The sequence below is a fragment of the Mastigoproctus giganteus genome, chromosome 6 (genome assembly GCF_048544385.1).
Source record: "Mastigoproctus giganteus isolate SK-2022 chromosome 6, ASM4854438v1, whole genome shotgun sequence".
NCBI lineage: Eukaryota > Metazoa > Arthropoda > Arachnida > Uropygi > Thelyphonidae > Mastigoproctus > Mastigoproctus giganteus.
Window position 1 is genome coordinate 36162931 of NC_143580.1, and position 13036 is coordinate 36175966.

The window sequence follows — 13036 nt, forward strand, 5'->3', positions numbered from 1 at the left end:
AAGAAGAAAAAAAGAAATAAAAATACTGTAATTAAATTAATCGCAAAAGGGATGAAAATTGTATATTATAACGAATTATAGCGGCATACAGTATATATCAGGGATGGCGCACCTATGGCAGGCGCGCCCAAAGGGGCATACAAATTTTTTTGGGCACGCGGAATTCAGAGCGTCCCAAAAAAAATTTTCAAACCTCGAACGACATCACTCCAGGAATCCATATTGAGTCGTGACCTGCGCACACCCATTCTTTCTGCCAGGCATGTAGGCATGTTTGTTTCTGAACCAGCCTGCACTGCAACTGATTCTATAAAGATTTCGGCTCGCATTTAAATGACTTGAACATCAAATTACAGGGCTCTGGTATGACTCTTGATGTTATGTTCGATAACATAAAGGCATTTTAAATTAAGCTGGGGATTTTTAAATGCGATGTACAGTGGAAATTTTAAATACAGTATTTCCCAAACCTAAAATGATACATCACTGATCTTGAAACTGATGAGAAACAAAGACCGTCAGAGCATTCAAATGCTCTGACGGTAAAAGTAAAACTAGCCAAACTGAACCTGAAAATGTTTCAGTGGATCGACCTGGACGATTTTGGGATGCAATTGATTAGTTTTCAGAGCTGCTCAATTTAGAGGCAAAAATTTATCGATCTCAAGCTGATTTATAAAATATTGAAAGGGAACGATTAGCGACGTCATTAGCAAAAAAAAAAAAAAAAAAATTGCAGAAAGTGAGGTATTAAAAGTTTGGAATTCCATTCCTGTAATTTTTGCCTGTTTAAAAAATCTGACAACAGCATTACTAAAAACTTTGTCACAACATATTCTCGTGAGTCCTTGTTCTCAGTGACGAACTTTGTTAAGTCTAGTCATAGGAGTAGTCTCACGGATGAAACTAGTGCATGCATAGCTCTAAAAGTTACAAAGTATAAGCCTGATGTAAAGTATCTGTCGTAAATGGTGCAGCAACAGAAGCTCACTGATGTTTTATAGTAATAATATAAGAGGGGTTTATCATTTTATATTAAATTATTTGTTCTGTAAGCTAAAACTTACCATTTTTGTTATGAAGGATTTCATTTTAATACGTTTATTAAAGCATCTTTGAAATAAATGTCTTTTATTTCATTTTTTCCTTTGGTTACTTCTTTTGTCAAGTAAAACATGCATGAGAAAAATAACGATACAACAGAACGTCCATTATCCGAACTAATTGGGACCAAGGTTGGTTTGGTTAATCAAATAGTTCGGATAATCAAACATACGTGAGAATGCCCAATTTATATGCCTCCTTTTTCTTCCAGTCACATAGTTCCTTGAATTAGGCCTACCATTAAATTATTGTACGCAAGGTATTTTGAAATATGAAGTATTATAAAAAAATAATTGATTTAGGAAATGGTTTACTAATTAAATAATAACCAAAACGTTTTGAAGAAACAATGTATATTTATATTTATTTTGAACTTACCTAATTGTTTTACATGGTTTCAACTATAAACCACACTTTTTTTATATACAGTATAAAGAAATAAACAAACACAAGTAATTGCACACAAATAAGAGTACTGTATAATGAATATTGGGACGGTTTATTTTTTTAAATATGTAATCTTGAATTTTTCTTTGAACCATGCGAGATTGTCTTTTTTTTGCTGCGAGGTCTCTCATCCTCTTTAATAGCAGTATCTCTGTAAAACTGCACTCACACCATGCCATTGCAGTTTCAAGCGCAGTGAAGGCCTCCGCGTAAGTGGGCATTCAGATGCATTAAACGACAGGAGGTAATATTTCAGCATAATAACCAGTGCACTATAAGTTGATACTGTAATTTGGGGGGGAGGGGGGGACGGTGTTCGGATAATTGACGGTCCGGATAAAAAAGTACTGTACAGTACTTTGCAAAATTCCGAGCGGCATGTGAGGGTAGTTTTTTAAAAAGATTTAGCCAATTTTGGCATGCACCCTTGAAAAGGTTCGTCACCCCTGGTATATTATACTCGTACCTGAATATTCTAAATTTGCCTTCATTTTAAGGTGTACGCTATTATTACATAGAAAATAAAATTCTCTGATGCTACGAAAAAGACTAAGATGCTTACCTTCTTGTGGTAGATAATAAGTGAATCCTGCAATAGGTTTAAGGAGACGGAGTCGCAGGGCATGGGTTATAAGGTTAGGTAAAATAACCTTGAAGATTTTTTCGTATTCTTCCTTTTGACAGGTATCAGTGAGAAATTTTTTTAGATTGTCGAAACGGGTTGGGTCACGCTGTTTCTGGGGGACATCGTCTGGATCAATTCCTATACTGAAAAGTAAATAAAAGAACATATTCGTAATAATCCTATTATAAGAATTCATTACTTGCTAATTATAACAATTAATAGCATGCGAAAGAATGGGACATGGAGAGAATTTTTAGTTAGCACCCTTCCTCATAGTCAAAAGGGCTTTTTTTATAGAATGAAATCAATATAAATAAACAGAAATAATAACACTCAAATAAATAAATATCCTTTAAAATTTCCTCCAGTCTACGACAGGGTTCAACACAAGACCTTCCAAAGAGTGGAAAGTGGCAAAAACCACTGTATATACGCATTAACAGGAATATAAAACGGAACTGTAGAATTTTTTTTTTTTTCCCGTTAGAACATTGCTTTTATACAATATTTAAATCAGGTTGAGCTCTGTTTAATGATTTAATTTCAAGTTTATCATCGCATGACAGCGACAACAAGTTTTTTTTTATTTATTACAATAAATTAATTACCGTATTTTCTGAACTATAAGACGCACACAGGTTTTACAAGGCAAATTTTGATGAAAAATATTTCATTGCATATATCAAAAACATAGAATTCACGAGTGCATACTAAAGATCATTACCGATGCTATCACCTGAACTTTTTTACTTTCTTCAAAAAAGAACGTAATCTTCAATACCTTCAAGGGCATTGCTGATTCTAAATTTCTTGATAGACTTCAGATTTTTAGAAGGAAGTAAAGTTTTATTGATCTTTTCTTGGATATAATGAACGAGTTTTTGCGGGTCATGCGTAAATTCTCACTCCCATGCGCTAGGCAAGGACAATACACGGTCTGATCTAAAAAAAAAAACAAAACCTCGCTGTCATGCACTATTCATGCATAACATGCAGGGATATTTTACGTAACGTTTGCAGAATAAAAGTGCATCTCATACTCCAAAAAATAAGGTATCTTTTTCAATGGAATAAACCCTAACAAAAGCATGCGAGGCTAGAAACTGGTGCCAGTATTGCTCTGACACATTCACCCATCCTAAGGGATGATGTAGAAAAATTCCTAATGCTCTATATTATTTGCTATATCCAGGCTATGTGAGACAGTTTGGGAGCGGTACGTCACTTCGTTGATGATGGCATACAAATACGAGAACATTATGTAACGTCGGTTATAAATCCAAAAAATATATAAATCAGTATATAAATTTTAAAAAGGCAGTGCCATGTCTCAATGGCACTTTAATGATACTTTACCTGACCAAAAGTAGTACTTTATTTTTAGTTGTTAGGTTTACTGTAGCATTTGGAGGATTACTGTACTCATACTGTAATTAATTGTACATTAAATTCTATATACAAACTAATGAGAGGAATTGCCTCGATAAAGGCATGCAGAACGCTACTTGGATTAAATGAATTTAAAATAACTAAATGAATTCTCTACGCTCTGAGAGAAAACATCAGTGATCAAATGTAGCCGGAATCTGTGGTTGAAGAGCGCTAAACCAGACACCAAAATACATCAGACCATCAACGAGTGAAAGAAGACTTTGTGTCTATGATTAAAACGAATACAAATATGATATAAAAATTTTTTACTTTCCTAAGAACATATATGAACACATTTTTTAGAACATATTTGTATTCGTTTCGCTGGTTGATATTTGTTGGTGCTCTGATGTATTTTGGTGTCGGGTTTAGAGCCCTTGAACCACAGATTCCGGGTACGTTTGATCACTGATGTTTTCTCTCCGAGCGTACAGAATTCATTTAACCCTAGGTTCTGCATGCCTATATCGAGGTAATTCCTCTCAGTAGTTTGTAAATTGATTAATAACGTAGAACACACGGGGCTCTGATGATCTTCCATTTACTACTTAAATTCTATATTATTAGTATAAATTATAAGTTTGCTTTCTCTTTGTAAGAAACTGAAACAGAAGTATCAAGTTCAGCAGTATCTGTTAAATGTGATTAGATAGCGCAGTAATAGTGTCATTCACTGTAATTTATTACCCCTGGGTTCAAAATTAACTGCCCTGTATTACATATTTTGAGTTAACGCTATCTTTGAAAGTAGTTCGCAGAACAGCGTTCAACTATATACTCAAACAAACTTCTAAATGGTAATATACACATTATAAGAATAGAGATGGTTTTCAGCTGTAAAAATAGCAAACATTACGATCAAAAGTGAGTACTTTCCGAAACAGCGAATCCATTCATGATCCACTGTACCACCTGCTGTAGAGCATTCCATTTCCCAAATATAATTGAAAATCAGAAGAGTGTTTAAATTAATTTTACATTAGAAACTGAGTAAAAAGGGTGTGTCATATGTTTCTATCGAGTAGCCGGAGAAGTCATTGGACCTAATTCTGTCGAATATGTATGGGCTATCTTGGAGAGACAAACCGCAAGTCACCCACCACTCTCAAAGCCCCTCCGTGAGTTAAAATTAGCTTCTGTGGAGGATTGGAATTTGTTGTTTGCACTTAGTGTACAGCGTTGGGATGTTTCCAATGACCCGAAGCTATTATGATCCATAATCATTTCTAAGCATGTTTGGTGCAACTTATTCCATCTTTCATTATGTAATTATCATAAATCTGTGATTATTAGACCAAAATTTGTCCTCCTTTCTATATTCATCTAAAATGCTGAATCATATCACTTACACTAAGTGACAGCGCCTGTCTTGTTTATTTGTTATTTGGTTTTTAGGAGCATTAGCAACTAAGGCCATATTGCTCCGGGGATATGCGGTGGTCATTCCCTGACCTTTCCGCATCCTCCGTATTTGGTGCGCCTGTCTTATGCAGGATAACGCGCGATTGCTAACTGTTGTAGCCGTTATATGTTAGATACGGCTTACGTTATAAACAAAACTTGATTTAAAATATTTTAAAAAATGAAAGACATTAACTTATATTACAGAAACTGGATGCAGGAAAGAAGTCACAGTATGAGTGGAACAGTGGTGTAACTAGGGTGAGGCAGGTGGAGCACGTGCCCTGGGCGTCAGATTTGGGGGAGCCATTTTTTTATTTACCCTGGGCGCCATCAACCCTAGTTACGCCTCTGGAGTGGAATAATTTTTGATGTAAGGTATTCTGATACTGTCTGCCGAATTCTGAGTTAGTTTAGTTAAGGTTTCCCTTCCTCCCCCGCTTTCTCAGAAACAACAATAGCAAAAAACTGTACACGCAATTTTTTATCATATTCGCATATATAAAAATTAGTTTTTATAGGAATTTAGGCGCATCAGCAACATAGGGCATATTGAGCAGGATATAATATATCTGTAAATTGCGAGTGTTTTGTGGCAGATTTGCTCTTTGCTGCAAGAAAAATCCGATTTTAGGGAGAAAAAACCCTGCTACCCTCGCCTGAAACCGACAAAAGTAGCCACGTTGTGCAAAAATCCCATAAAAATTCCTCGCGTCATTGACGGAACTCGAACTCAGATCTTTTCTACCCAATGGGCTACCCACGAGGTCTATATATATATACTCCATCCCAAACTAAAAATCTTGTCCACACAACTGTTAATATATGGCATTGTGTGAAATGGAGCGTTTATATTACAACCTTTGACTTAAACTAAACTTCATATTAAGACAAAAGGTTAGGCTCTATCCTTTTTTTGTAATACAGGGTGCCCATAAATTAGTGAAATATTTCTTCTATTAGCAATTTGGAAAACATTTTTTACATCTCAAATTTTCGAGGTTTACTACATCTCCGCAGGTTAACGCGGCAGTAATATCGACAATTTTTTTTTTGTGATATGCAAGACAACGTTGTTTCAGGACGAATTATCAAAACACTCCTCGGAACAGGTCAAGGGTTACTGACAGCCATAATCGTTTAAAATCCAAAACAAGTTGTGTATCCATCGACAGCCAGGTCAAGGTCGACTTTCGGTATGGGAGACGGTTGCAGAGATGGCGCGAGATGTTTACAGAATCCTCGAAAGGCAACATGTTGAATCAGCAATAAACTTGGCATTACCAGACGTATCATGCACGGAAATTATGCAAAAGCTATAGCTCAAGTTGCTCTGTAAAATGCTGGGTGTCTCATGGGAAAGTCTTATATTTGTGTGTTACGTTTTCCAGATCTAAATATGCCAAGAGCTTGGTCATATCCAGATACTCTAACTGCAACAGAATGCTAATACAGGCAAGTTGATTTTTAAAGTTTGGAGCACCACTTCATTATCACAGGAAAATAAGGATGTTTTGTGATCATTCATACTTTTCCCAACAAGTGTCCAAGACAAGGTCACACTCACGACTATTTATTTATTTATAAAATGTAAATGGAGAGTAGAATACATGCAATGAATTACACGTACAATACAAATCGACATTTGCAGGAGCTGCTGCACCGAGATGTCACTAGGTTTTCCAGGACTACAGGCTAGTACCCATCATCTGACAAGTTTTCTGAAAAATGGCAGTTCTCAGACTTCTAATCATTTAGAATTCTAATCCTCGATTAAGAATACAGAATAAGTAACACAAAAAGGATTGATCAAATAGCAGAATGTTCCAATTAACAAATATTCTGTAGTTCACCGAACATAACGTAAAAGGAACTTTTTCATAAAATTAAGATATCATAACAGTCTTACTCCGCTATATCGTTAAATGTGTGTTAACGTTAAAATCTAGTTAATACGAGGTCCAACTTGATATCTATGCAGAGCCAGTCACGAGATTTATCGTATTGGACAGGAACATCTATTATTGATTTCTGAACTAGTTACAGTTGGCGGGGTAGCGGCCTCTGCATGGTTCCATATGCTATCCTTTGGCAGCGAGGAAGAGAAATAATTTGGAAAGATTTGACACGTCTATTCTTGATGTGAGTAATTTTTCCAGGGTAAAGATAATGGTTCTGATTATGATTAATTCCTGGGATCGGTCCCGTAGTAAATGTGGTGTAAAGGATGTTTTTTGAGATTGTAAAAAAAAGGTTTTCCGAGTGTCCTGTTTAGCCACTGTAGGATCAGTATGCTATACTACACCAAACTCTTGAGTCTGCCACCTAGTAGGACTTAATGTTATTTTCCTTCTTTTTTGTTTGAAAAAGTAATCTGTTACAGTTTCCCATGCATCATTTGTGGCCATTCCAGGATTTAAATCTAAACCAGTAGCTTTGAGGTAAGTTACAAGGTCAGAAATCTGTCGTTTGGCAGCCTGAGATGTGTACAGCGTCTTGACTATTCCAAAACAAGTTTATAATTTAGATGTTCCTCTCCTCTCTTTTGCGAGGAGAGGAACATCTAAATTATAAAGTTCTTATGCAGCGAAGTTAGGGAATCGAGCGCTGGCGCAAAAAGTGATTCTGACTGTACGCTTTCTTGGAGTATTTATGGAGAACTTGAGCAATTGCTATGCAACACGAGGATTTGTCTTCCAGTCAGTACTTGTCTAAAATGCTCGAGTTAGTTCTAAGACGCTTGAGACTAGCTTAACTATTTGCCTAACAATAGGTAAAAAATAGTTCTCAGACTTCTAATCATCGATTAAGAATACAGAATAAGTAACACAAAAATGATTTATCAAATAGCAGAATGTTCCAATTAACAAATATTTTGTAGTAAACCGAACATAACGTAAAAGGAACTTTTTCATAAAATTAAGATATCATAACAATCTTACTCCACTATATCGTTAAATGTGTGTTAACGTTAAAATCTAGTTTACATGTTGAGCAAAAATGAAATTCTCACCAAGCTGTTGTTGTTACATAGGGTTTTAGGCCATATTGCGCCATATACATATCTTCAGGAAATTGTGTGTTTGTTCTGTGGTCGATTTGCTGTTTTCTGGAACCCCCCCCCCCCAAGTTTCTGGGAGCAAAAACCATGCTACCCTCGCCTGAGACCGACTAACTCAGCCACGTTGTGAAAATTGCATATGTCCATGCAATTACAGTGGAGAGAAATTCTACATTCGGTTGAATGTCATTCGTTAGCTGCCCCATAATTCCCATATAATTCGTGGCATGGACTATTTATGTAAGTTTTGCGTTTCTTGAACAGTTTGTTTTTGAGAAGGGGTGGAATTGCAGAGTTGCAGAATAGAAAAAAAAATTCTCTAGTATAGTCATTTAACAATGCTGCGAAGAGTGTTCGATTTGATACTGAAGCAATAAGCGTAACTTTTAGATTTTGAGAGGCGGTTCAAATTCCTAACCATTTCTAGGAATCACGAGTGACTTACCTGCAAAGATCATGTATTTTAAGTATCCCAGCAATTAGCTGTTCAGCATTTTGTGCTAGTCGTAATTGGCTTAGGTGGCGCTGAATCTCTGTCCAACTCGGCATATCGCATGGTAACAATACATGTGCCATTTGATGGAAGGCTTGGCATAGATACACGTGTCTGGCTGAAAATTAAGAAGCATTAAAAAAAGGGTTTTGAGAAATGTGGTCCTTAACATTTTAATGCTTATCACAACTATTTAATATTTATCTTGAATGTTAATTTATAATTTAAATAATCCATAAAACAACCTATAACTAAATTTTGTGATGAGTTCTCCATACAAAACTGGACTTCTGAATGCTAATTTTCACAACACGGTATAACTATTTGCATATCAACCGCTCGATTTACGTATTAAGAACACATTTCTCTAAAGAGGATATTGCCATGTCCTCTGTAGAGAAAATCACATTCAAAGACCACCGAAATGATCGAATATCGTTTCAGTAGTTTTTCACAACCCAAATTTTACAGAACTTTTAGACAAGACTTTGACATGACTCCGATATTTTCTCCCTATTCCCACTTGCCACATAAACCTTTAAGCAATAACCCCCCCTCCCCCAATGGTACTACACCAAGGCAAGGCCATCCAGTTAAATACGGAAGTTCCATCAAAACCGAATTCCCAGAATGTTATATAATTTGACGCAACCATGAACTTAAGGATTAATCATCCTTCAGTTCATGGTTGCATCAAATTATATAAAAGCTCGTTTTCTGTACAGTAGAAACACGCGGCACTTTAGATGTGCTGACACCTGATGAGAAAAAAGGAAACTATCGGCAAAGTACAAAATTTTCCACTTTAATGATAGATGGAACTGGTAGATTTGAACTCGAAAAACCACCACACAAACAGCTGTGTTCCACCACTGCTTGTGTTTGTAGCAGCAATTAACTTATTTTCGAATAAATCATAATCTCTAATTTCTGCATTTTTATGATGTTGACAAATAACACCCTTTCTACTGATTATGAAACAAAATGTACGAATTTTAACATCAGGAAACGAAAATTATAGTTTTAATAAAAGAGTGTTTTTTCTATGGCACCCTTTATTTGATCTTAACCACCAGATGTAAAAAATTATAAGCCCTTTGTAAATATAAGTTATCACATGGTATGGCCATAAGTTTCTTCGTATCATATAAATACCGTAAGCTTCTTAGTCGGAACCGGTCGTGGGGAAGGCAGATGATCATTCCGATTATCAGAAAAGGTGTTATTATTAGAGCACGTTTAGCGAAGCCACAATTAAGAAAACAAAGGAAGTTACTGGTATGTCGAAAATAACAATCTCCAAAGTATACAATGAGTGAACGAGAAAATTAAGAATGTATCTGTAAAAGGAAGAAATGCTATAAAAAGTCGGTATTCTAAGAACGAGACAGCAGAAATTTAAAGCAAATTGTGAATCAGAATGTAGGTCCAGTGTGCAGAAAATGACTGAAAAATTCAATTTAAGCAAAGAAAGACCAATTTCCAACCGAACTATGCGGTGGAAGTTGGAGAAACTGGGAGTCGGTAGTCGTGTGCTTACATGAAAGCCACTTCCTTCTGCTAAAAATCAAAAGATTCAACTGTAGTGGTGCCACCAACGGCAAGACTGAACTGCGGTGGAAAAAGATCATGTCTTCTGAAGTGTCTTGATTTACACTTCTGATTTTACTGGAAGCCATGCATCCAGACGCTCTCGTGTCCACCACTCAAGTGGCTGGAGGTGGTATCGAAGTATGTTTTGTTGGTGCGGAATGGATCTGTTATTATCTCCTCAAAGGTCGTGTTACCTCCAAATGGGTGAATATCCTTCTGTAGTATAGGATCAACTTCACTTTGCCATGCTTTATTTTTACCCGAATTGCGATGGATTCTTTCAAAACAAGAACACAACTATCTAACTTGTAAAAATGGTATCTGAATGGTTCGAGGAACATTCCAAAGATTTACAACATCTACTCTGGCCGCATAATTCTAAATATTTGAATTTAACTGTGAATGTCTGGGATATGCTGGAAAGGGCAGTTTGGTTTTGCAGTTCTCGATCGACCGCAATTCAGCAGCTGACAAATATCCTGATGTAAGAATGGTCAAATCTGAAAACTAGACTCCCTCAGGTACCTAGTGAAATTTATGTTACGATGTGAATGGGCTATAATTCATGCAAAAGGTGGCCCTAGTAGTTATTAAATCAAAATTAATTTTTTTTTGTCAGTGAGTATAGTTAACTAATTTAAAATTCTCGAAATGATTATGCATAAACTTGAACCAAAATTTACAGCATTTATTTTAAAATAAATTAAATATTACAGGTTTGAATATTTAAGCCCACTTCCTAGAGTTCGCATTAAAAACTAAAATTGATAAAAATTTCATCAATCATCCGGGATTCACTGCGATAACGAGGTCGGGGTTATAATATATCGACATTTGCCAAACGAGGATTGGTCACTGATTTCTCAGAAATAATGAAATAAAGAAACAAAATGTTTAGGTAACTTCCCTCTCAAGGATATTACGACATTTCCAAAAATAAAGAAATTATTTCACTTAGTTGGTATAATGAATGTAAATCAAATACTCGTGTTTGAGAGGATTTAAATATCTAACAAACTGGTTTTATTATTGTAATTCTTTATTATAAAAAAAATTTAAAGAAAACTTAAAAACTAAATTAGGAGCGTAACTAATATGAGATACTCAGCACTAGCACTCTCCAGAAAATTAGATTATATTTTTATTTCCATGCACCACAATTGAACAATATATGCTTTGCGATCTTTCATTCGATCGCGACCGACTATTTGCCATTCTCCAGTTTTAGTAGTAGTAGTGGCATGTGATGTAAGAAAGCAAGTGTATGAGCTTATGCAGCATCAGCCAAAAAACGAAAAAAAAAAAAAAAAAAAAAAATCACACCATTCCCTCCAAATGCCTGTCCAGTTCCTCCTTAAATTTATTTAACCTATCAACTTCCACAACGACAGATGGAAGTTTGTTCCAGCAATTAACCACCCGCTGGCTAAAGGCAAATTTCCGCACATCTATTCTACATCTGTCTTTTCTTAATTTGAATTTATGCCCCTTAGGTTCGTAATTTGAACAAGTGGAAGGATCCCGTCAGAATTCAGCGTGCTCAACCCATTCAAGGCCTTATACACCTCAATCAGATCACCGCGCAGGTACCTAGTCTCCAGCCACTGCAATTTGCAGAACTTAAGCCTCTCTTGGTAAGAGGATCCCTTCATTCCCCTCACCAATCTTGTTGCCCTTCTCTGTACACGCTCAAGCAAATCAACATCCTTCCTAAAATGAGGCCTCCAGACCTGTATGCAGTACTCAAGGCGTGGCCTGACCATTGCCTTATACAGAGGGACAATCACCTCCTTTTTCCTGCTAGCAAAATTCCTGTATATCATTGACAAAACCCCATGACCTGCCCTGGCAGCCTGTCTGCATTGGTCAGAAAACTTCATATCTGACTACACAATTACCCCCAGGTCTTTTTCATTTTCTACCACCTTAAGTGTAGTACCACACAGTTGGTACGTTTCTCTGGGGTTACTTCTACCCATATGCAGTACTTTGCATTTGTCAAGGTTAAACTTCAGTTGCCACTTCTTAGCTCATCTGCCCAAATTATCTAGATCCTGTTGCAGTAGCACACTGCCATTACTGTCATTAACAACCCTGCCAACCTTTGTATCATCTGTCGAGTCTCTGCTTGGCTATATCAAACAAGGACACTCTGCTCTCACTAATAAGATGATACTACTTACTGTAGAATTTTACGTAGTGCCATTCGCACGAAGGCCAAACAAGGGAAAAAGCAAACTTCATTGTTTTCGTTTGCACACAAGGTGCTTACTTTCATACTTTTACAAATATGGGATATGTAGATAAATTTACGCTTTCGTCACAGTTATGAGTTTTTCTTTCATTTTGATTACCGGGAAACATTTATTCCCAAACAACCCATATAATCGGATCCACTGTATACTGAAAACACATCTGAAAGTGAAGACAATACGCTTAAAAAAAAGTAGAAAATCTGATGGAAAAGGAGGGAAAAAATTCAATGCGTACCATCACCATCACAGTTTCAGGGTTTGCTTAGGGTGTCTAATGTCATGAAAGATTACAGCAGACTGAACATACCAAAGACATAATGGATGCGTACAGAATTTGAAAATAAGTACCACACGAAGAACATTTATTTTCTTTTATTTCATTCAAGTGAAAGAAGTTGCTATGTAAAACGAAATGACACAATGATTGAAAGTTCCTATACTGATCACCAAAACAAAAAAAAAAAAGACAAAGTTTACAGAATGCTATTCCACTATAGTAAGGAAATAGTAAAAGCAATTAGAAATCACCAGGAAGAAGTACATCACTTTAAAATTCACCTCATCTTAACGGTTAAATTGATTATTTTCAATATTCATTTTTATCGAGACGAAAAGACATTGAGGTA

At 36.0% G+C, this 13036-nt stretch overlaps 1 protein-coding gene across 4 annotated transcripts in view; it reads right to left on the reverse strand.

Annotated features, from left to right (window-relative positions):
• LOC150084163 (uncharacterized) overlaps nt 1-13036 on the reverse strand; it is a 63033-nt gene that overhangs the window by 38521 nt on the left and 11476 nt on the right. For 2 of the 4 annotated variants that reach the window (XM_090375910.1, XM_090375911.1), the window contains exons 2-3: nt 8515-8676; nt 2114-2319 (exon numbers count right to left, since the gene is read on the reverse strand). In XM_090375910.1, coding sequence (XP_090232036.1) covers nt 2114-2319; nt 8515-8645 — 337 coding nt within the window. In that variant the 5' untranslated portion in view covers nt 8646-8676. Of the gene's footprint in view, nt 1-2113; nt 2320-8514; nt 8681-13036 lie in introns of all 4 variants that reach the window. The other 2 variants (XM_090375909.1, XM_090375912.1) reach the window with 2 other exon arrangements.